The sequence below is a fragment of the Empidonax traillii genome, unplaced genomic scaffold, assembly GCF_003031625.1.
Source record: "Empidonax traillii isolate 1590-97213 ecotype Southwest subspecies unplaced genomic scaffold, ASM303162v1 scaffold1589:size187462, whole genome shotgun sequence".
Lineage (NCBI taxonomy): Eukaryota > Metazoa > Chordata > Aves > Passeriformes > Tyrannidae > Empidonax > Empidonax traillii.
In genome coordinates this window covers 24,776-50,148 of record NW_020956782.1, presented here as the reverse complement: position 1 = coordinate 50,148, position 25,373 = coordinate 24,776, and the positions used below count along the sequence as shown (strand labels likewise).

At 42.1% G+C, this 25,373-nt stretch overlaps 1 protein-coding gene across 5 annotated transcripts in view; it reads left to right on the top strand.

The window, feature by feature from the left end:
* Nucleotides 1-23,608, top strand: part of CDH5 (cadherin 5) — a 28,920-nt gene extending 5,312 nt beyond the window's left edge. Inside the window, exons 1-13 of one of the 5 annotated variants that reach the window (XM_027907973.1) lie at nt 6,056-6,109; nt 7,441-7,510; nt 10,532-10,733; nt 12,909-13,197; nt 13,287-13,403; nt 14,150-14,314; nt 14,692-14,879; nt 16,371-16,624; nt 17,178-17,320; nt 17,746-17,870; nt 19,346-19,454; nt 19,744-19,989; nt 20,846-23,608. In XM_027907973.1, coding sequence (XP_027763774.1) covers nt 10,545-10,733; nt 12,909-13,197; nt 13,287-13,403; nt 14,150-14,314; nt 14,692-14,879; nt 16,371-16,624; nt 17,178-17,320; nt 17,746-17,870; nt 19,346-19,454; nt 19,744-19,989; nt 20,846-21,351 — 2,331 coding nt within the window. In that variant the 5' untranslated portion in view covers nt 6,056-6,109; nt 7,441-7,510; nt 10,532-10,544 and the 3' untranslated portion in view covers nt 21,352-23,608. Of the gene's footprint in view, nt 1-6,023; nt 6,110-7,440; nt 7,511-10,531; nt 10,734-12,908; nt 13,198-13,286; nt 13,404-14,149; nt 14,315-14,691; nt 14,880-16,370; nt 16,625-17,177; nt 17,321-17,745; nt 17,871-19,345; nt 19,455-19,743; nt 19,990-20,845 lie in introns of those variants that run through there. The other 4 variants (XM_027907972.1, XM_027907971.1, XM_027907974.1 and 1 more) reach the window with 4 other exon arrangements.
* Nucleotides 23,609-25,373: the final 1,765 nt, after the last annotated feature.

The window sequence follows — 25,373 nt, the reverse complement described above, 5'->3', positions numbered from 1 at the left end:
GCACATTTTAATATTGTTCAGATTACCAATGCACTCCACCTAAGACACCCAGCACAGAAATGAAGAAGTGAGGGCAGAAAGCAGAGAGCACAAAGAGCTGGAGTGCTTTTTGTAATGGGTTCATTTTGCAAAGACAATAACGTCCATTTGACAGTGACAGAGCTATCACAGATCCCTGTAGCACCAGTTAACAAACACATTTGCTTTGTACCCTGGATTTGCCAGCAGCAGCCTTGGTAAAAGTTCAGGAATGGAATGGGTACTGAATTACTGAATAGTAATTGCGCTTGGAGGTGACTTCAGTTTCAAACAGGAAGAAAGGGGCACATTTCTCTGTGGGATATATTGTCTCATTTTCCTGCTGTGAAATCCTGAGCTGTTTCACCTGCCTTGTATGGATTGATCTTGGGCTTCTTTCCGTGATGAGAAAGAGTTCATTCACACAAGAAAGGGGTTTTCAGTGGCCTTGATTAAAACATGAGCTGGGGGAGAAATAAATGTTCCTCCTACACAGCCACTAAAGAGAAAAAAAAAAAAATCAAAAAAACCCACCCCCCTCAGCTCAGAAAATATCTCCAGCTGTGTTTGGGGTTCAGGCAGCAAAGCCACACGTGCAGCACTGCTGGGAACGAGAACTGCCCAAACATCAGGGCACTCAGAGCCATCAGTCCCAGGGCGTGCAGCAGCTCCAGCCTGTGGGGCACGTTCCCTCCTGGCCTCTGCTCTTGGGGGGTAAAATTCATCAGCCTAATGATCTCCCTGAGCCAGAGCACAGCTAAGAGAGCAAAACACAATTACTCCACGCGGAAACAAATCCACACAGACAAAAAATAGTCATCCAACTTAACAACAGCTTTCCTCCTCTTTTTAAGCTTCCCTGAATTTTCAGGCTCTCGGCTTCCCGTCATCAGCACGTTGAACCAGCAATTTGCTTCCCTAGTTTTAGTTTGATTTCCAGAGGAGATTTTCCTGACAAGAGCTCAACTGTGAGTAAAACTACTGAAAGGCTCATTGTAAATTCACTAGTAATAATATCATTTGCGTCGTCTCACAACACATGAAGATTATAACAATGGAAATGTTCCAGGAAAGGACCGTAACTATAGAGGTGGGCAGAAAAGGTCTTGAAGTTAATTAAGCCTGTTCTAGAAGTCTAGTTGAATAAGGGCAGGAAACAGAGAAGAATGAACTGACATTTGAATTAGACATTTTAAAAAGGGAGAAAAATACTGAACACCAAACAAAATCTATCCAGACACACCCTGTTTTTTTAGCCTCTTGCCCAGACAGAAAACAAGAGATTTATGTATATGTACATGCTTTCTTTATCTGCCAGAAAAATAATTTTCTGAGGAAATACTAATGCATTCAGGTCCCCAGGAGAATACCCTGGACAAAGGAATGAGCACACACAGCCAGCTGAACATGGTTTCTCTGTTTCAGATTACTGTTAGTGCAGTAAATACCAATTACTGTGACCTGGGCATGATGCTTGTGTTCCAGACAGATACTTCTGCTCTTGAGCTTTTGTTAAAGGAAAATGTCAAAAAAAAAATCTTATCTGCTGTAAACACAGCTACATTGCACCTTTAAAAAAATCCTGTTTATTGCATGTGGTTCCTCAAAGGATTGGGACTTCTCCTTAATGAGAACAACTCAGCTGGAGCTCTGTGCTAGGAGGCCTCTCTGATGTAAAGGCTTTATCTGGAAACAAAGGGGAAGAGGAGAAAGCTCTTCATTACATTATTCTTACAGTGCACCTCATTTTGTTTCAGCTTGTCCTAACTCTCAAACATCCAGTGACAGCTTCAGCTGATCTCAGTGCAGAGCAGAGCTGACCAAGAACAGGTCCCTTCTGAAAGGTGCTCAGAGTTTATTGTAGGGAACAAAGCTCCTGGTCAGAGACGCTTGAGAAGTCTTTCTAATGACAACAAACAACTCCAGTATGCCCAAAACATTCCACTTCTGCACCGGACTGAGCAAATAATTTTTGAAGGATTCTCTTGTCCCCCCCACTCCCCAAAAACGAAACATCACCGGAGTGTGGGGAGTGCTGGGGATGAGGGGAGCTCAGTGCTGAGATACCTGCACCTCTGTCCCTCCCACTGGAGCCACCACAGTTTGGGATAAGGAGAAGGAAATTGGCTCAGAGCAAGAGAATAAAAAGCTGGATCTACAACCATGTAAATATGTCCCTGAGACTGATGATTCTCAAAGTCAGTGAGACCCTTCTGAGCAGTGAGTGCACCTGAGTGCAGGATCAGCCCTGAAAATGGCTTTAGGAATCAAGGGAGGGAACAAACTCTTTGCCTGGCTGCAACACTGGCACTTCATCACTATTTTCAGCATCTATCTTTATCAAAAATTAGTCTGGACAGAGGTATTTTCCTCTTGGCTCTTTATTTTGGACAAAGAACTCATGGGGGGAAGTGCCTGCAGTTCCAGACTATGAGGCAGGGTTATCCCACCCACCTTATCAGCTCGCTTCAGAACAGGGCTCTATCTAATGCAAAGTTAAACCCCCAAAATATCTCAGATTTCAACAGCATTTGGCAACCGTCATCAAAAGATGTAGCCAAGAACAAATTTTCTGTCACATGATCATGAGTTTCATCCCTGCAACATCTGCAAACCAGTAAGTCACACCAGTCATAGGTACTACTGGCTTCTTGATTTTAACATCACTCTAAACCAACAGAGTCCAGAATCGCTGTGATACAGGGATGAGGAGCTAATAATGTTCTGCACCAATACCTAAACTCTGCCTGGGGTTTTGAGCACATTCACTAAACACCAGAATGCTGCTCCTCAGGAGTCATTCAGCCTTCATATACCTGCTCCCAGAGAGCAGAAGCTGCAAAGAGCTTTGTGACCTTAAAACTCCACGCTGTCCATGCTGGCAACAACTCAGAGAATGCCCAAACCTTCTGTTTATGATAATATATTTATTTGTTATGAAACAGCATCAAAAATTGGTTTAATAGTTTAATCACAGTTGAGCTTCAACGTATTTGAGCAGCTGGGTTCATACTGGGCATTGTGCTTATGCACATTTTATCCCTTGCTGTAGTTTGTACTCACAGATTTGTATGTGAAGTAAAATGACATATTTTATGTGAAGTGAAAGGCTTTATGCATGGGAAGACTGGACAATACCACTTGCTTCTTCTTTAAAGGTCTCTAATCCACTTTGGGGACACTTCAGGGAAAGCTTTTATAGTAAAGCATTCTGTGACTGTAGTAGAAGGCTGGAGCAAGAACCCTGCAGCAGCACCAGGACACAGATTTCAGTGCTTCATGTCCTGTATCTGCTCCATTTCAAACTGTTTTCACCAGCACTCAAGTATCTCTACAGTCTCTGTGATGACAATTAACTTTATCATGAAAAAACGAGCCAAGACAGGGATTCTGCACCTGCCAGGAGACATGATCTGCATGTGAGAGTGGGAAATGAGGAACATTCTCAAGAGTCACCCAAGGACTGATGGACCTCTGGCTGACAGACCTCCATCACTGTTTCTGTCCTGGGCAAGGCAGTTTTACCAACACTGGGGATTACTTGCCAGACAAACCAGGATGCTCATAGGAAAGGAAAACAGCCATCTTTTAAAACAGCAATTTTGCACAACCAATCTGATGAGGAGAGCGCAAAGTGTGTGCTCATCACCCATTTTAATGACTTCAAAGTGTTGTTTTACCTCCATGGTGTGTCATCCTCACCATGGCAAACAACCACCACTTACACAGTGCAGTCATTTCAACAACAAAAGTAATTCAAGAATTAATTCTTTAGCTAGTCCAAAACTAGTGCTTCCTTAAAGTCCATGGAAAGACCAATCCAGTAACTAAAACATAAACATATATTTAATTTGTTTCGCAATTATTAGATTCACAAGTAAGAAACTCAGATAAAAATCAGGTTACTAAAGGTTGACAGAAAAATTATTTGATTAAAAATGAGAATAGCAATCCAAGCTCGTGCACATGAAGCAGAGAAGCAGTCCCTCTTGGCTGGCTGACTTCACTGTGTAGGACTTTTGACATGACACATGAAAATTAGCCCTAGTTTCTCTTGACCTATGTGGAAGTTGCTTACGTTTGTACAGATCCTACAGGTACATAGAAATAGAGCCACATGTTTTATTAGAGCATGTATGGGATTAATTTCCACAAGCAGAAGTGTTTCAGACAGATTTAAACAAACACTATCCACAAAAGGCTACAGGTAAAGAACACAGAACAATCAGGCACAATCTGTCAGCCCATCTCCTCCAAATTCTCACAGGAGAAGATACTGTGTGAGGTCTTCTTGAAGTCCAACAGTAGCCCAATTGAGAGCTGATTCCAAGCTGTACAGGTGAACCACCACCAGCAAGACACACTAAAAACAACAAGAACAACAACAAAACCCGAAAAACCAAACAAATAAAAACCACAAAACACAAACAAATAAACAAACATAAACCCCCATGGTTTTATAACTAGTCCATTCCTTATCAGACATGAGTCATGTAGGAGCACAGACAGCACTCTCCAAACTGCAAATCTGTTTTTGAAAGTTTTGGGAAAATGCACATTAAGAGAAGGTTAACTAGAAATCAAGAGAAATTGTTTAATCCTTCAAGATCTGAGACTTTGGGCCTTGGTGCTTGACTGTCCAACAGACTTGCCTCGGAATTCTCTCAACCAGCATTTACCAGCAGAAATCATTCTGTTTACAACAAATGTCTTCTCAGGCCATACATTTCTTATTTTCAGTTCCCACTCTGCCTTTTCATCTACCCTTCTCTCAGGATTCAGTGAAGCCCTTTAAACCTGGTGCCAGCAGGTCACTCACTAAAATGCAAGCAGGGGTGTCAGGAAGCTCTGGGAGGACCTTTGAGAGGATTCATTCTTGCTGCTCACCCATCTTCAGTGCACAAGCTGCCACCCACAGGCTTGGAGAGTGGCTTTGTTTCTTAAAAACAACAACAACAACAACAAAAACCAACCAAAAAAAAACCCGAACAAAATGGTTTTGCCTCCCCCATTTTTAGCCAGTTCTGTATCTGAGATAACGAAAAGACTGGGAGCCCCAAGGTAATAAACCTTTAATGTACACACAGCAAGTATTTATAGGCCTTGTATAGCCAAATGTCTTCATTTCCAAAAGAGGAATCTGTCCTGGCTGAGGACTCCATCCATCCATGAGCTGTTTGTATTTTCCATCATCCAGGAGAGGATTTTCTGGGGAGCTGAACGGGCAGGGGAAAAAAAACACAAAACAATTTCACATTAGAATTAGTTCTCTTTTTCCCTAGGAAAAAAAAAAAATATGAGGAGCCAAATCCTGAGCGAAAATCAGAAGCGCTGAATTCTGTCCTCACCTGTTGAAGCTGCAGCATCAACACTGAGGACTGAGCAGCACCAAAGGCAGCAAAAGAGCTCTCACAACACTGAGTGATGTGTGGGGTTATTTTTAAAGTGGCAGGTTTACTTTAGACATTGCTGAAGTGGCTATTCATTCAAAGGTACTATCACAAGTATAAAATGTCATTTCACAATGAGTTTTCAGGCAGGCATTTGCACTCCAGATTGTTTAGTCATCAAAGTGGCTATTTACCTAAAGGCACCATCATGCATAGAAAATGTCTTTTTAGAATCAGTGTGCAGGTAGGCATTTGAACTCCAAGCTCTTTAGTCATCAGTGGAACCCACTTCTCAGATGCATAAAATTGCCATAAAGGCAGTCAAAAATATAACACCAGGTAGTCAGGCCCATTTAAATCAGCTCAATAAAGCAGAAAGGAAAAAGCAGCACAGTGCTCTCAGGAAAGGCCTGTTTCAATCATTGTTCCCTCTTGAGGACAAGTGACAAAGCAGGGGAAAACACTGAGTGACCACCCTGAAAAAAATTATATCTGAAAATGCAAAAAAAAAAAAAAAAAAAAAAAGATTACTACAAGTCAAATGTTGCAGAATTTACTGAGACAGCTTTTTTTAAGTGGTGTCACTGCAGTTTGAAGCCCTGCCTGGTTCCCACTGTCACTGTGAGCACTCAGCCCCTCTCACACTGAGCTCCCCAAGAGAAGGAGGATCCTGTAGATGCCCAGGAGAACCCGGAGTGCAGGTAACAAACATATCCATGTGGTCCCTTGGGGTGTTTCTCTGGGGTGTTCGAGGTTGGTTGGAGCAACATTGTCTAATTATGACACAAAGAACAAAATCTGAGACTAATTATGAGGTGGAGAATAAAATCTGAGACTCTTGGTACTCCTGCCCCTGCCCCTGTCAGGAGATCACAGACACCTTTATGTCATCTGTGCTTCAAATTCATCTTTAAAAGGGATAATGCTTTTTAAGTGGCTGTAGGGCTTTTCACAGCCACATGAGGAGCTTTGCCATGTGTTTGCACAGCCCTTCACAGTCCATGAAAGGTAGATTAAGTACTATGAGGGCTATTTTCTTTTAATAATGCTTTGCCTTCTTACCAAAACTACAGGCACTTAAAGGGGAAAAGATCATTTATCCTCCTCCCGTGTGTGGTGTTCTAAGTTTCTGTTTCTTGAGGCTCATTGCCTTCACACATTTACTTTTGGTTTTGCACATCATAGAGATGAGAAATTAAATAGGTATTGTGTGGCCAGGCTCTTCAGAGTCATTGTGTTACTGGACACTGGGGCAGTTTCTGCTCTCTGTGTCCATCATCCTCACTGAGTGCAGCAGTTTTGGAGTGTTTAGACAGTATAACAAAGTACATTTTCTACAACTGAAAAAAAAAAATTGCAGTGTTGTCCGCTCTGTGAAACCCTAATTTTTTGTATGGGTTTTTTTTTTCGTTTGCATCATTCAGATCCCAGCCAAGATACTGTAAACAAAATAATCTTTCATTGTCAGCCTTCCTCACAACCAGATGTGAAAGTTATCTCAACAACAGGGTCACAAGCCTTTGACAATGTATTTCTTTTCTGGTGCATGATAGAATTTTGTTCATCTCAGGATGTTCTTTATCACTCCTCTACCACTATTTGGGTTTTTGGGGGGCTGAAAAATTCTCAAAGATAAGCACGAGTTTTAGTCTGATCAACCAGAAAAATACATAATTTCAGATGTAACTGTCTCATTTCCCAAAGCCTCTGTACAGAAACCTGGTTTAACTTCTTTTTAACATGCAAGCATAGAACTAATTCCTTTGAAAAATAAACTAGCCTTGCATAATCATTAATATACACTTTTAGAGTGAGAAGTGAACCAGGTGAGAGGCAAATAGCATAAAAAAAACCCCATAAATGTTCGTAGGAATATTTCTTCCAGTGTTTTCATTATATAGAGATCTTATTTATATTAGCTGTTCATCACCCTTACAGTTGATTACTTATCAAAACAACTTGTAAAATGCAAACTTTTAATTAGTACAGTATTGTCTGTATCTCCACCTGACTTTTTAATAATTACTCCCAGTCTGCAAGAAGAAACTTCACTATATGAGCCATGTGTCCATTAAATCACTTTGAATACCAGAATTTCTCAGGTAACTCTCTATAGTACCCTGCAGACCAAGAGTTATTTGCTAAAATAATTCAACATATAAAATGAATAATATGGGTGGAAAAACCCATCATTTGCCAAGACAAAATTTAAGAGCAATGCAAGAAACTCAGCTGCTTGAATAAACCATTCCCCTGCTAACTTTCAGGAACATTTATGGTCCCTGCTTAAATTGAAAGAAGTTTGAATTATTGGGCTAATCAGTCAAGGACAGAGGGATAATGGGGGACTGCACACTAGGGGAGAGCAGGGAAGGGACCTCCTGGCAGCATCCAGGGAAGGGACCTCCTGGCAGCATCCAGGGAAGGGATCTCCTGGCAGCATCCAGGGAAGGGATCTCCTGGCAGCATCCAGGGAAGGGACCTCCTGGCAGCATCCAGGGAAGGGACCTCCTGGCAGCATCCAGGGAAGGGATCTCCTGGCAGCATCCAGGGAAGGGATCTCCTGGCAGCATCCAGGGAAGGGACCTCCTGGCAGCATCCAGGGAAGGGATCTCCTGGGAGCATCCAGGGAGAGCCACGTGGCAGAGATTGGGCACAGCCCAGGCTGTGCTTGCCCTTCTCCAGGAGCCTGTGGCCACAGGGGTCATTGTTTGAAGGGGTGCATGTGATTTACTCTCCTCAGTCCTGGCTGCCACAGCAGGCATGAGAAGAAGTGAAATGTCGTTCCCTGTCACCCCCCAGAACTGTCTCTCTCCTGACTCCATGGGAACGCATTCTCCTGCCCAGGCACGGGAATATCTCTGTTCTGCCACTGCCTCTGGCATTTCCAATGAGATCTGCTGGAAATGAAACCTGTCAAGGCCAGAAAAGAGAGCATTTAGTACAACTTGTCAAGGGCTACCATGGCCTTCACACCAGGACAGTGCCCTCATCCAGCCACTGCTCCTGAAGTGTCTGTGTGTGCTGCCAACGAAGGGGATTCTGAAATGATGAATTCAGTGACAGCCTCAACAGCAATGGCCAAATGCAAAACCTGCGTGGTACCCTAGAGGAGGTGTCCTCAGAGCCAGCCTGCCCTATGGAGCAGTGACCATCAGATATCCCCAGAGCAGAGCACACCAAATGTGAGCGTGCGCTGTCACTGCTGCCAAAATGAGCAGTTCTCAAAGATGCCAAGCAGGAGCCACTTTTTACAGGAGGCTCTGCCATCTCAGCCTGTGTTTGACCCACAGTGGGAACCAAAGGGCAGGCCAAGCTCCATCAAACTACTCACAAATGAATATTAACTTACCAAGGAGGCTGGGCAAGTATTAACAAGGAAACCATTAATGAGTAGTTAAAGGAAGTGAAGCCACCTTCAAATCTAAGAACAGAAAGATGGATCTGCTGAGTGGAAGGGCTAGCTTAAGTTGCAGCTGAAATGCAAACACATTTAAAAAGATTCAGTCAGCACTTTCTGTATTAATGGCCAAGTTTCCCAACAGCAGTACAGGAGAGCTCCACTTACCAGAGCAACAAGAGAAAAGAACTTTTTAAACACTACACTCTGCTTTTTGCAAAACCACAGCCTGTACTAGTTGGCATCAACCAACTGGTTTCCTTTGGTTACCGTGTTTTGTCATTTTATGGATGAAAGACACACTTACTTGATCACAACAGAATCAAATCACTGCCTTCCAGTTTCCAGTTGTAAAGTCTCCATGTACGCAAATAAAACATAGAAAAACAACTAAATCTTACTAATTTTTCTAAAAATATTTAAAGTAAGTCCATAGAATACAAAAAACCAGCTCACTCAAAAGGTTTTGTTTGAATCCAGAAAACTGTGTTAAGCACAGCTGAGCTACTAAAAAGCAACTTCAAAGCCACTTTATTCGGTCACTTCCTTCAGAGCCACAAAGGAGGAATGTTCCTCAGCTTATGTACAACAATGTAGGACAGAGAAAAGCACAGGAAAGCAAAATTTCACGGTAAATAAAGTCTTTTTCCTGACAATGATGTTGCGCCACAGGATAACGCTGATTGCCTGCTTACCAAAGAGTAATTTTGGAAACGTCTCAGCACCTTCCTGACAAAAATATTAATTTAATCTCACATCCAGCAACATGTGTGATGTCAACTTCTCATCACAATTAACAGGTTTATTTTTGATGTGCACACTGACAGCTCCTAAAAGCTAATGGAAAGTCATTTATGTGCAATTGAAAGCCTGATTACTTGAGTGTTAAAGTTCCCTGACAGTCCTTTATATTGGGAAAGGGAAATTTAGTAAGAAAATTAATCAGCTTTGCTACATCAAAATAACTGCTCAAATGTGATATGGAAGTCAGGCCTGGAGTTTGCTAATATTAAAACACCATGCACAAATATGATTTCATATTTCACAAATTATCATGTTGTAGATGGTAAAGCCTGAAAACAGGGTATAAAGAAACTTCACATGTGTCTTCAAAAGTTTCCAAACACAATGAATTGAATCAATAAATAAGGTCTTTGAGGAAGATAATTTGCTATATTGTACTTACAATCAATTGGAAATTTCACAGCAACCACTTTTTCCAGAAAAAAAAAAAAACAAACACCAGTTTTTATTCTAAGTCAATATTTTCCATATGAAGACAATGACTACAGCATATTTTGTGTCAGGGCATGTCAAAACATTGCATTTGGGTTTGTCAAGATAGAACACTTCATTTCAAGTGGAGCTGTGAACACAAACTTTGACCTGGCCCAGCCTCTGCCATGGGCAGCACCGTCCAGAGGGATCTTCCTGCTCAGTCTGCTCCTCAGAGTAACAATGGTCACCCCAGCCACTTCTGTGTCAGCTTTCAAAACACATTTTATTTCATTAAAATATTTGTTGTTGGTTTTTACACTTAAAAGTCTTTCATGGAAGGAAGAAGCCTGACATTTCAAATGTTGGTGCTAAGGCAAATGCAAAGAAATAAAGTAATTAAACTCCCCTGCAGAAGGAATGTCCATTTGCACTTCTACATGTGCTCTCTCTGCTTAATCTCATTCTGTTATTAGTTATATATTTTCATTTTTATATTCCTTTCTAGGCCACAGAAGAAGATGGACTACATTATTCTACTCCACTCCTTGCTTTTCACTCTAGCATTTGCTGACAAAGAAAGTCAGGAAAAACCTCAAAACCTTTTATCAAACAAGGCCAGTCACAAACGGCTGAAGAGAGACTGGATATGGAACCAAATGCACATCAAAGAAGAGATTGATGCCCCATTGCCACACCATGTGGGCAAGGTAAGCAGCAATCTGTCAGCAAAGAAGGAGCAGAAAGCAGTAAATGAGGACCTTGGAAAGCACTGCTTGTTTGCAGTCTGGGCAGCAGAGAAAAAATAGAAGTAGAATGGGATGTAATACTTACATATTAATGTGTTAAAATCTTGGGCAAAGAGTAAATCAATAACAATGTCAAAGGGACTCTCATTCATTTGGAGAATACAAATAAATTTTAGGGAATGGCAGGTATGGAGCATCCTCAGTGCAAGGTGCACAGTCATGAAGGAGGCTGGTGCCTGATGTTTGTCAATGTTTTTCTGGTAGCACAGGATTCTTTCAGAAACCTCAGAGATCAGCAAATAAAAACAAATGCCTTAAAAAACACACAGTTCACATCTCTCAGCCTGGATGCTAAACAGAGGTGTTATGTTTAGCAGTGCTGTTACACAACCAAAAAAATTGTTTCACAAAGCAAAAGAAAACAATTTTTTAAAATAATAACGAGCATGGACCTGCTTGCAAACTCATCTTCTTCAGGGCAGCGCTCATAAAATCCTAGGATTAACTGTGCATCACCCAGACAAAGTTCTCCCAGTCTAGTCTTTCCCCTGAACCACTGTGACACTTTGCAGACAGATGCAGTTGTGGGGGTTCCTCCAGGTGCAACACTGCCATCAGTCAGGGCTGTGGAACACGCTCTTCTGGATCACTGCTGAGCCCTGGCACAAAGCACGAGGGACAAAGCAAAGGCCAGAGGGTCCCCTCAGCTCACACAGGGCATGGCTGGCCCATTTCAGCCCAGTTCAACCCCAGACTGAGGAGAACACTTCCATTCCTGAGCTGTCCTAAATAAGAGTAATTCCCTTTGTGCAGCACCCGTTCTGATTGCTCTGCAAGGGCTGTGTGGGTGCATCTGCAGCTCTGAGCACTCGATAAACCCTTTAAAGAAAGGCCACAGCAGCAGAACTGAGTGACAGCTGCAGGAACAGGCTGAGACATCCTGATTTTATCTTTCCCAACCTTGGATGCTCCCCTTTGTGTGCTCATCCTCAGCATTAGAAAAGCCATTCTCAGAAGTCTAGACTTTTTACAAAGAATAAGAAGGCACAGGCTTTGAGACAAGGGGGTGGTTATTTCTCCTGTTACATCTCTGGAGTTGTAAACTGCTCTCCAGCAGCCAGAAACGTGATTAAGTATGTGAAATGAGGGAAGGAAATGTTAGCAACATGTTTCAAGCTAGAAAACTGACATTAAAAAAACATTCAACAGTAATGACAATTACAGGATAAATCAAAACCTGAACGCTCAGCAGCTGAAATTTATGATAACATCAGTAACAAAAGATCAAAAAACCTTGGTCAAACCCAGAAATCCTTGATGAATAGCTTGCTGAAGTGAGAATGCTGATAGAGTCTGTGGAATATTGTGGTTTAAATCTTCTGTCCATGCCCTTAATATGGGAGAAGGTACAGAAAGGGAAGAATCACCAGATTATTTGCAGATTAAATAATGCACAAAAGCATTTGGAATTGGATCAAATTACATTTTGAAACTGATTAATGTTCATTCCTTTTACCTCATCCCTTTTTCATTGCATGTGATCTTCAATTTTCAAATCTATGGGGCGAAATTTAACCTTACTGGCCTAGCATGAGCCTGAGGACTGACTTTTAAAAGCTTGCATTTGACAAAACACGAGCAAGCTGTCAGCTATGGCAGGAATCCTCCTAAATGCTAAGGGACAGAGACTAATGCTGAACAATGTCAGCTGCTGGGAATGCAGATTTGCCCCTGTAACCCGAGCAAAACCCCTGGTGGGTTCAGAAAGTCACCTGCAAACAAGAACAGCTCAAAGTGAACCTGGTGGTGTGTGTTATTTCAGACAGTTCATAATTTATACGGGTTAACAGCATGAACCTTTTATATCTGTAAGAAATACAAGACATGATTTAAAAAATGCTTGCTGATACATAACCAGGTTTCAGTCTGGAGGCAAGTTTCCTCCTCTAACCCCACTGTAGCTGCTGTGGGGCTTTAGCTCAGTAACACCCCAGCTGACAGCAGAAGTCCTGCTGGCCATGCCGGTTTCCAGCTGAACAGAAGGAATCCTGGCTGCGTGTCTCTGCTGGCAGAAACTGGGCTGCATCCAGGTGCCAGAGCCCCCTTTTATCTCTCTGAATGATCCTTTCCTCCCAGATCACATCCAGTGTGAGGAACAGCAACGCCAAGTACATCATCGAAGGGGAATATGCCAACACCATCTTCAAAGTGGAGGAGACCAGTGGGGATGTCTACGCCTTTGAGAGGCTTGACAGGGAAAAGAAAGCAGAGTATGAGCTGACAGCTCTCATTATTGACAGAAGAAACAACCAGTCACTGGAACCCCCCTCTAAATTCATCATCAAGGTTTATGATATTAATGACAACGTGCCCGTGTTTGTACAAAAAGTGTTCAATGGATCTGTCCCAGAAATGTCACCAGTAGGTATGTTCTTCTGTCAGTCATTTCCCTTCATGTCTCTGGATAAAATGCAGAGTTCATGCTAAATATGCTGTTTGAAAATCCTTTTCTAGGAACCTCAGTCACCAAAGTGACAGCTGTAGATGCTGATGACCCAACAGTGTCAGGTCACGCCACGGTGAGTTACCAAGTCATTAAAGGAGATGAATATTTCACCATTGATGACTCTGGTAAGTGAGATACACACATGTCCTTACACCCTGTCCTTACCCCACCCTGTGAAGAAAACACAATTTTATGCCTTCTTCATTCTGGAAAAGAGGGATAATAATGAAACAATATGATTTTAACTATGATTAAGAAAGATTTTTCATTCACACCCACACAGAGTCACCACCTGCATCTGGGAATTAGCTAATTAATTCAGGATACCAGGTGCCTTTAATGAACTGAGAAGATAAAAGGTCATGTTTTTCCCCACTGATGAAAAGACTGACCAGGAGCTAAGATGAGTTAATGTTTTCAGACCAGCAGAGATACCATTCCTTTGACCAAATAGGAAAAGGAAATACATAAATTTTGAAGCAGCATTCAATAATCATTCACTCTCCTAAACTTTCCTGGTTAAATCTTTCCCAGTTTTAAAAACTACTGCCAGTATCTCTTGTAACCACATTAGTCTTATAGACCAAACTGTGCAGGTAAAGAGATGCTCAGAGAGATTCCAGAGGCTGCAGTGACCAAGTTTAGACACTGTCAGACTGCTCTAAGCAGAAAAAGTCAGTTTAAATGTTGTACAGAATCTCCTAATATTCCATCACACAGAAAGATTTTTAATGTTTCTAACCTTAGAAAAATACCACTGTAAAAATGCTACTTAGAGCTGAATGTGTGGCATAAGATAAAAACTTGTTACCAAAGTTAAGAGGAGATAGACATGCAAAATCTAACCATATTCAATGTTATCTTTTCACAGGTGTGATTTTTACCACAAGGCCTGATTTAGACAGAGAGACTCAATCAACATATGAAATTGTTGTTAAAGCAAAAGATGCTCCAGGGACTTCTGGGGATTCCAGCACAGCCACAGTCGTCATCACTTTATCTGACATCAATGACAACTTCCCGGTGTTCAAACACTGTGAGTGGAACGCAGGCTCTGGGGCACCTGGAAACCAGGCTTTGACACAACTGAAATGAACTTAGGTCATGGATCAGCACAGTGTAACTTATTTTTAAAATGGCCAAAAGAATCTTGCATATTCTGAAGGTCTTTTGTATTTCGTCCCAAGTTGCACCCCTAGAGCAGAAAACAAAAATCACTTTGGACAAGACCTTGACAGTTTGGGGTGTTATTTATCCTCTTATAAAAAAATACATCAAAGTACTGTCTTAGAGGTATAAATGCTGAATTCTCAATGAAATAGTTTTCTGTACATCTATAAGCTAAGCATTAATTTAACTAAGTTTTAACTTCCATAAATACACTCTTTATGTGTTTGTTTTTTCTTTTAACAGCATCATTCCACTTTAAAGTGCCTGAAAACATTTCAGTAGGAGGAGAAGTTGGCAGAGTCAAAGTAGAAGATATCGATGAACCACAACATAGAAACACAAAATACAGTTTTGTCCGAGGAGATTACAGGGACACCTTTGAAATTGTAGCAAATCCATACACAAATGAAGGAATCATTAGGCCAAAAAAGGTAATTTTCCCAGTAACAAAGATGATTACTGTGGTTTTTTTCACTGGAGTGTTTGATTTGGTTTAGCATTAGCAGCAGGAAAAGTGGAAATGCATGGAAGTCACCATGAAATACATTGATCCTGATCACCTGCTCTGTAAGCATTGTGAGAAGAAGAGCTGGTGATTTCTAGTCCATTTTAATCTCCACTCCTGAAAAAATGTATACTTGCTGCAGAGTGCAATGGGGACTAACTCAGATATTCAGGTGACACACCTTGGGCTCCTCTCACAGTTGGGTGCTTCAAAGAATCAGTGATTTTAAGAGTTGGACAACCTGACCAAGTCAAAGAATCCTTCCCTTCTGCAGCCTAAGTGAAACCAAAGCAGAAAATGTGAACAAGTCCACCTGACCACTTCTAAAAGCCCTCTTTACACTTTGGCATTGGCTCCAGTCTGAGCCACAGCTCCCTTCCCTTCCCCATTAATTTCTTACAACTCATTAAGAAGGTCCAGGCGTGTGGGGTCTCCTGCTCCTCCTCTGGGCAGATTCCTCAGGTCCTGGGAAGACCAGAGGAAGGGCTGCATTAGGTGAAGGAAAGCTGCTTATACCTACTGTGAGCTGAGGACTTCACTGTCAATCTTGAAGTACTTGGTAATTTTTCCTGCAAATTTTCTCTTCTTCTTAACAACATTTCTAGTCTTAACAGTTACAGAGAGATATTTGGAAGTGAAAAACACACTCCTGTCAATCTGAGGTGATTTATAGTCCTCCCTCCTCTCCTTTTTAATGACAAGTCAATGAAATCAACGAAGTCTGGTTTGGCAGCGCTTTGCATAATGTAGGAAGGTCCCTTGGTACAAATCAAGTGGGTTTGAGAATTTAAAAAAAAACCCAAAGAATGAACCATAATGAAGGAAAACAAGAGTCACCACGATTAATTCCTGTGTATCTCAGAGTGCTTTCAGAATCTCAGGCAGTAGCACAAAGGGACCCAGACTCTGAAATGAGCCATAGCTGCCCCAGCTCGTAGCCTTCCTCCCACTGTGTGACTCCTTTTATAACCTCAGGCAATGGGAAGAACAGGGAAGAGGATGTCATTTATCACTAGCTGCCCCAGCTGTCAGTCAGTGCAGCTCTGCAGTCTGCCAGGAATGCCTTCAGAACAGAAAGCCTTGCCAAGAGACAACCTGGTCCCCAGCCCTTGGGGCAAAGGAGTTTAACCAGGTTTGGTTGTTGCAGGATTATAGAAAGAAAAGTATTGAAACCAAGAAATCCTTGATGAGCTTGGAACAGAGGATGAGTCTGTTCCAAACCAGAGGCTGTTGGAGCCACGCTATGACAGAGGAGCTCAGGTGGGAAATGCTCTCCCATAAGTCCAACCAAGGTGCAATTTGGTAATATTTCCAAACATGAGTTAGTCTTGGGGCTTGAATTTGCACACATAGATAATGCAACATTTGCTTTGACACTTCCAAGGGAAAAATTTCTGTATGTGTCTTTTTTTTTCAGCCCCTGGACTTTGAAAAAGTATCAGAATACAGGTTTGACATTGAAGCAACAGATCCCACCGTTGATCTCCGGTATTTCAAATCTGGTGGCTCGAGGAGCATTTCAACAGTCACCATTGAAGTCACTGATGTGGATGAGCCTCCTGTCTTCACTAAACTGCCATATGAATTTAAAGTAATGGAAAATGATCCAGAAGTAAGAACACTTGGTTCAGTTTGGGCACACGACCCCGACGCAGCTAAACGGAAAATCAGGTAGGACAACACCAGCTTCAGTAATTCTGCTTTAAAGTGGAGAATTCTTTAGGATGCCAAGAATTTGACAAAAAACTGAGACTTTGGCCCCATTTCTCAGAATGTGAGTGCCAAACAAAATCAAAAAAAACCCCCACAATTTAATTTTTCCAGCACTTCAGCCATGAATATATATGGTAACCAAAAACTGAACATAAATTACTCTTATCCATTTAATTACCACACGAATTTACTGATGAAACACTTGCGCATTTAGGGCAAAATGCATAATCCTGGATATCTTCCCAAAAGTGTTATATTTTTTACTGTATGAACGCTCCCAGGCACGTGGTTGGAGAAGAAAATAGCAAAGTACAATAATATGGAAATTCTTTCAGCAGATGTATTTCCCTCTCACAGTTTGCATAGTTTTAGGGAAATATTCTCAGCCTGCCTGGTCAAGATATTAATGTAATTTGTCACACCAGAACTCTCTGACCTTCCACTAAAAGAAATGAAGTGAAACATAGCATTATCCCCTGGAATTGACACATCTCATTTTAAACAAAAACAGATTTAGTCGACGAAGAGCGAGTCCTAATGGAGACTATATCAGGGTGTCTGATACTGGAATTATTCAACTTCCCAAGCCCCTGGACAGAGAATTCAGCGCCTCGTACAACATCACTGTGGCAGCTCAGGAAATCCTTGAAGATGGTAAGTGCCATCCACTTCCCTGTTTGGAAGAAATCAGTGGACACCTTTCCAGCAGAGCTGTGGCTTATCAAAAAGGAAAGCCACAACCTGCCAGCCTGTTCCCACTAAGCTACAAATGACATGGATGCTGCAGGGTTTGCACAATAACCTTCCAAATCTTCCCATAGCCACACAGTGTGAAGAATCAGGAAGCCATGAACTTCAAAAGGGTCATTTTACTCCTCAAAGATCCTTGATGGTTTAGCCCACTGGGAAAGTTTTGTAGGGAAAATATCTAAATGTCAAGGGAAAAGTTTAAATTAAAGATGGAGCTCCATAGTTTTCCTGCAGGAGGCACAGAGGGGGGCACAAAGGGTGGAAAGGGGGGGTTTAGCCGGCCTTGGGATTGCAGGCATCTGAGACCTGCACTGTTGTTGTCATTTTAGGTCGTCTTTCTGACAGAGAATCACATGCCCAGGTTCATGTAATAGTTGGTGATGAAAATGATAATGCTCCAGAACTTGTTTATCCTGAGGAACCCAGAGTGTGTGAAAATGCTGCACCAGGAAAGGTGAGATGGGAGAGTTTTCCCCAAAACCTGAATTACTGCTTGTAAGCCCAAGTGAAAGATGTCTGCTAATAAAAGTTGGTCTCAGTTTTTACACCGAAACACCTGATCTTTTCAGCCATTCCCAAAACATCAGTGGACGGGAAAACCTCTTCAGGACATCACACTGTCAGAACATTGACTTTTATCTGCTCACACACACGGGCTGTGCTGCTCCTCTCCCTCCAGGCTCTCCAGTCTGTAGGTGCATTAGCAGCTGAGCCATGAAGGACAGTCAAGTTTGCAGAGCAAAAAGCAGCAGTTCAGTCCTATCACATAAATATTCATGTGTGACACTGAGAAGGAAACCATTTTAAAATAGTAAGAGAAACATTGCTGCACGTGACATCATTGTAGTGGTCAGCAGAGGGCACGTTTCTGCATGTACAGTAGTGTTAGTATTTGGCAAATGTGTTATGTCAGTATTTTGGATTTACATGTTCAGCCTCAGACACAAGCATTCAGCCCATACATGTAATGTTTGTTTAATTGAGAGCCTTTGTGTCGTGGTTTAGAAATGGTACTCCCCAGTCTGGTGCTCCCACTGGCATTCATTTCCCTCCAGTTGGAAGCCCAAAAGGCAAAGACTGAGATCAGAACAATTTATTAGAAGCAGCAATGAGATAAGAAAACAAACAGTAACAGCAGCAATATTAACTGCAAAAGTATACAGAGAGAGGGTGATTTACGTGCAAAATGCTCACCAGGCCCGGGAAAATGAAAAACAATGGTGGACAGACCCTCTGCCCTCCACACTGTCCCCCAGCCCAAAAGGAATGTCCTTTCTTCTCAGAAGAGACACAGAGAGAGTCCCTTCCCCCTGCCCCTGGCAGTGATGGGATAGAACAACCTTAGAGCCTGGGCCAGAACCAGGACATCAGCCCATACATGGAATATTCATTTCATTAAGAGACTTTGTCACAGTCTGGACTCTTTCTGGAATCTGATATAACACAGAAGGGATTAATTTCACCCTTGGTTTAATTTTTAAAATATCTCAGGGACACAATCACACACTTTTTGGTTTTATTTTACACATCTAATCTATGCTAGGTTGAGGTTTTCAAAGCCAACATGTCATTCAGGTGTGGCAGCCTCAGTGGCATTCCAAGGATGACAGTCACACCCCCAAAGTGGGTTGAACACTCGAGAAGACAGATACCTCAGGCATTTAAACAAGCCACCTGCCTTTGAGCATAAGGCTTTTTTTATGCTTTCATTACACCAAATCTGAAGAGGCAAAACTGATCTTTTTTAGAGACCTGTAAAGAAATTACTTGCCTTGAAAGAACTTGTAGAGGAGCATCATGAGCTATCTGTGTCCTGCCCGTCACTGAAGGGTTACACAGGATACACAGCCCAGCTCCACAAATGCTCTGCACGGTTTTATCACTGGAGAAAATGTATAATGAAAGCTGGGACCTCTCCCATCTTTGTAGGTAATCGTCAGGATTTCAGCTACTGACAAGGATGAACTGTCACCCAGAGGGTTCTTCAAGTTCTCCCTGGCCACAGAAGACAGCAACTTCTCCCTGATCGAGAACTACGGTACAGTATCCCTGCAGTGCCTTTCTCAGCTACTCCAAGTGGGACACTGCGGCTCAGGGGAGAAAAAACTGCAGCAGTGACCTGTGACTGGTCTGGCTGAGCTAAGTAATATTTATTTTTTAAAGGCTTAACATACTGGGGGAAAAAAAAAAAAAAAAGTTGTTTGTTGCCAGCCAGGTTTCTCTGAAGGCTGGCTCTGTCTCAGGGGAAGATGTGCCACCAGGCTGGGAAACTTTAAGGAAGATCTGGCAGAGATTATCACTTAATTAGATGTCATTACTTCTTGCAGATAACACAGCGAATATCACTGTCAAATACGGACAGTTTAATCGTGAACTTGCCAAAATCCACTACCTGCCTGTCATCATCTCAGACAACAGTGTTCCTGAGCTCAGCAGCACAAACACTCTTGTCATCAGTGTCTGCAAGTGCAACGAGAAAGGCAACTTCACTTTCTGCGAGGAAAGAGCCAAACAAGTGGGAGTCAGCATACAAGCACTGGTGGCCATTTTCATCTGCATCTTCACCATCATTGGTAAGGCTCTGACCTGGGTAATGTTCTCTGCATTAAAGGGTTTTGTTCTTTCTCAAATGAGATCTACAGAAGCTTTGTGCCTATAAACTGGCCACAGAGCCAGAAATGCTGTAACTGTTTGATTCATCTCACGTGTTTCTTCCTCTTTGGTGTGTTTTACACAGCTCAGCTGCAAAGCTGTTCCCTCCACTGGGCAGGCTGAGTCACTGGAAAAGGTTATTGCACATATGCATAACAGACTTGATTTACTGCTGCCAGGCTCACGTGCAGCTGTAAAATAGGACATTTTTGCTAGGGCAATAACAATTGGATTCCTGTTTCCAAAGGCTGAACTTGTCTGGAAACTCTTCAAACAGTCCAGTGAACATACATATATAAATCTATCTGGAACAAACCAGCAGAGCAGTGCTCATTTGCTGCATTTGAAATCTGTCAGAGAAGGAACAGCACTTTTTCTTGCTTGAAACTGGCCTCCTTTGCAAGTACCACACAAGTGGCATTTGATGCTTGGCATTAAAAGATTTACCAGCTCAAGGCAGTAGGTGATTCAATGAACATGTGACACCCTGTATGTATGTATGTTTGTACTTGTGATTACAGCTTGAGAGTCAGGGGTGCAATTCCTGTCCAGACTGAACTTCTTCAAGAACATTGTAATCCTACAACAAAACAGTATTTTTAACTATTCCTTTAAAAAACAGTTGCTGAAAAAAAACACTCCAGGAAAAAAAAAAAAAAAAAAAAAAAAACAACCAAAAAAACAAAAAAACACAACAACCACTTCAGACTGTGTTACATGTCTTAAATGCAATTTATTTCGCTGCCTTGCTTCTTTATTTACACGTGCTCATTTAAGTTCTCTTCGCAGTGCTTGCAATGCTGCTGCTTCTGAGGAAGAGGCACAAGAAGGATCTGAGCGGCCTGGGGAGGAGCGTGGCAGAGATCCACGAGCAGCTGGTCAGGTATGACGAGGAAGGCGGTGGGGAGATGGACACCACCAGCTACGACGTGTCCGTGCTCAACTCCGTCCGCAAGAGCGGCGCGAAGGCTGAGGCAGCTCCCTCTCCCTACGCACAAGTCCAAAAGCCTCCTGGAAACGCCACTTCTGGTGCTGGAGAAATGGAGAGCATGATCGAGGAGAAGAAGAGCGAAGCTGACAACGACAGGGACCTGCTGCCCTACGACACGCTGCACATCTACGGCTACGAGGGGGCCGAGTCCATCGCGGAGTCGCTCAGCTCGCTGCAGTCGGGCTCCTCGGACTCAGACATCGACTACGACTTCCTCAACGACTGGGGACCCAGGTTTAAAATGCTGGCTGAGCTGTATGGATCAGAGCCAAGTGAAGATTTTGTGTATTAAGTTCAAATTAGCCATGAGTTTTCTCCCTCCCACCACAAGCAGACATCAGGAGACCGTCAGTGGCCAAAGGAGAACTCGCAGCTCTTTCCTCAAGCCATTCTAGGATTTCCAACAGACATGAGAAAAAAACCCTGACAACAGTAGGGTTAAAAAGACACACAGAGAACATGTATATTAACTTCCCCCAGCACTGCTGTCCTTGCTAACATTCAGTTCTGTCCCCAAAATCGCTTCTCATGGGCCTGCCCAGGTCTCCTAGGACTCCCATCGAGGCAGACAATTCTTAACAAGTGGGTTTTTCTTCCCCCCCCTGTTTCTCCTTCATTCCTCTCCTCCTGTACTGTTTCCACCAACATGTGTCCAAGGTCACCATCCACTGGGAGAGAGAGGTTCAGTGGCCTTGCTAAGGGATGTTTTAACCCCCCTGTATCTCCAGCTGGCTGCTTTGCCTGCCCCTTCTGGAACATCTTTATTGATATTCCACCCTTCTGCTTACCCAGTAGAGGAGAGGAGGAACATATGGTCCATCACCTAATATTAGAAATTATTCCATCATTTTCAAAAAGAGGCATGTTTTCTCCTTCTTTCCATTCTATTAATTATTTTTGTTTTATAGTCTCCGATTACATGTACGAGTTATTCAAGATAAAATTAGGCAGGATTTTTAGACACACAATCTGGTTTCATCTGTCATTTTTAACAGCCTGATGGTGATTTCAGGCACCTTTCTGGCATGCTAGAATTTGCTCTAGCTAACAGCAAAATTGGTTTTTCGCTCTGTAAATAGGATTTTAGTGTTACTCCATGGAACATATCCTGCAGGGCAGGAAACAGGGACATCAGGGGAATGTTAAGACTCCAGTACTGTACTTCTCCATCTCCAGGTGGAAGCACAGGTCTCTCTATATTTCCAAAGAGGCTGAATAGGGTTTTTATTCAATGTTATTAATGCAATTGTATTTTTTTCAGGGACAAACAAACGAAGGGCCTCATTACTGTGAATCTGTTGTGATTTTTTTCTAAGCAGGTACTGTAAAACGAGTGTTTTCCTCCTAGGAAAGCACTGTAGACTCCTCAACCTGAATGCTACACACCCACACTCTTGTCTGCATAAAGAACCACAGGTGAGAGGAAGGTTTTGGAGCTGCAGCTGCCGTGTCCCTGTGTGTTTGGTGTCTCACCTGATGAAGAGCCACAGAATGGCCAGAATGAAAGTTCCCAGGGGAAAAGCTCCCCAGGCAAATACATTTTTTGGAAAAAACGGGTCTCTTAGGACAATGGCCTGTCCCTGGCTTGCAGCAACACAGCTTCCTGTTGCCATCAGCAGGAACAGAGCCCTATCCCCAGATACTGCCCCTGTGCAGCATCTGTGCTGGAGCTGTAGGTATTACTTTTGTTGATTTAATTATTTAAATCTGTTAGCTAACCAAATAACACTAGGGTTTGCTTTTTTTTTTCCTAAACCAGTATAGTGGAACCTCACAACTTTGCTTTTCCCTTATTCATGTCATCTTTAATTTACACTCCCTTCACCCATAATTCTTTCTTGGCAGGAAATAGGAATGCACTATAATATGGTCTCATATTACTCCTAAACAGGAAAACTACTGGAAAAAGTTATCCAACACAATACTTGCCTGGACACTGATGTACAGTCACATCAGTGATGCAATCACTCAAATTTTCAAACATGAACTAAAAGAAAACTGAGTAAAATTCTGTCCACCAGTCAAATCAGTTTTGGATTCCATCCTTCACTAAAAAAAAGAAGCACATTTTGGGATGACAGCCTTGGTTTTAGTTTTCATGTGTTCATTCTCTCTTGCCTAATCCAACCAACAGTACATGCCATTGGGGTTCCACATGTTGGTGCATTATAAAGAATGCTAAATACTAATACAGTTTAATTATTTTTTGTCAGTAATTAAGGTATTGAGTATCAGCAGGTAAAGTTAGTTGATAAATTATGTAGTGCAGTAACTAAAGTACTTTTGATAGGCATCACCCAGACAGTATTACCTGTAATTCTTGTTTTTAAGTATTACCTGTAATCGTGTTTTTTAAAGTTGTTTTTAGGAACACCGTATGCAGTTCCCTTGTATAAAGATGTAAAGTTCCTTTTTATATTCCTGTACTGGTTTTTTCGTTTTGGTTTTTTTTGTACTACATAAAAGTGAATCTCGAGTTTGTATTTTCTGTGCAGTAATAAGTTTCACACAGAGACAACATCAGGCTTTGTGCCACATTGACCTCAGCCGTAAAAACACCGGTGTCTGTGCTCCAGGAGAACCCAGCCTAGGCATAAATTACCTGAAAGACTTCCTGTAAAAGCAGTTTTCTCCCACTCCCTGCACAGCTTTTGGTGCAGAGACCAGGGTAAGGAAGGGGAAAGCCTCAGCAGTGCCCCTGGCCTGGGTGAACCCTCTGCCTGCAGAATTCCATGGCCCAGCAGAGCTCTGGGATTTCAGCAGCCAGGCACCAGGGTGATTTGGAACCACCGTGCTCACTGAGATCCTGCCCTTTTTTCCCACTGGAAAATTACTCCTCTCAAATCCCAGAACCAGCTGAGCTGGGAGGGACCCACGGGGATCATCCAGTGTACCTGGGGTACAAAAAAGCTCCAACTTTCTCACAGCCCAGGATTGTCACACCTCAGTGACAGGAAATAAATGACACCTAAATCTGCAGCTCTACGCAGCACAGTCTCTTACCATTCCTTCTTACTGCAACTGTCTACCCCAACAATTCCCAGGATTATTCTAGCACTTTTAAAAAAAAAAAAAAAAAAAAAAACATCAATTTTCCCCAGATACAGCACTTATAATTTACAAAGCCTGGAATAAAGCAAAGGCGTTAAATTCCTTCACTGCTAATTGCCATGAGCAAACTCCAGATCCAACACCCTTTAGCACGAGTTATATTAAAAACACAATAGATGTGCTAATTATGTTATAATGAAATGCATTTTTCCATAGAAAGAGTTTGATTAAACAGCTACTCACAACTCGTAGCAGAGAGTCTCACAAAGGTTTTCATTAATCATTTAATGAATATGCATTTTAATCTCATATCCTTAAAAATATATCATAAATTATTATTTTATCACGTTCAGATGCCGAAGTTCATGCCATTTAATAAAGGTTTTTTTACTCTCACTCCTCTAGAATTTTTAATGAAATAATGGCTTGTGAGGAGAATCTTTGATATGCATCAAAGCAGCCATGAAAAGCTGTTTGAATATGAACACCTGGCCCACTGCCACGAGTCCCATGTAGGCCAGGGGAGCAAAGGCCCCCTGATCAAAGCAAATTTCCACTCTTCAGAGAAAGAAAGAAAGAACATATTGTGTCACACATCATCTGATTACAGTCCAGTACCACTGACACACTGTACCCAGGAATTCAACAGCAAATCCAGTGAAAACAGAAGGATCAGTTATAAAAGAGAAATCAAAATCATCTTTTCTGAGTTCTTGTTCTTCAGTAAGTGGGTTCTTCCCTTTTCTCCTTCCAGCACCAAGAGCCTGGAATAGCACCAGGAGGGACCTACCAAGCCCAGGAATTGTGCCCCAGCCAGGACTGACTGAAAGCCATGTAAAGCCTTGCTGGTCCCTGGAGCTTGGAGTTCAGAGCACAGATCCACCTGTGTACCTTTATTGTAAATGTTGTCACTGGTAGACTTATGTCACGTGCAGGGGAAATGCTCTGGTGGTAGCAAACGTGCTGATATACAATCCTATTTGGCTAGAAATAATAGTTATACTTATTTTCATTGTATTTCAGGTGGGGCTAGCACAAAAGAAGAAAGTCAATTTTTTTTTTTTTTTTTTTTTTACCTATTCTCCCTTCCTACTTAATTTTTTAAATAAATGTTTCAAGTTTGAGAGAGAAAGAAATAAAACACTGGTGGTTTTACCTTCACACACTTCCTGGAATGCAAGACATCACTAAGGCGGTGTTTTCCCCACTGAAGAAGTTATCACAATCATAATGTACCACAAGTCATCAATTCTTACCAGGAAA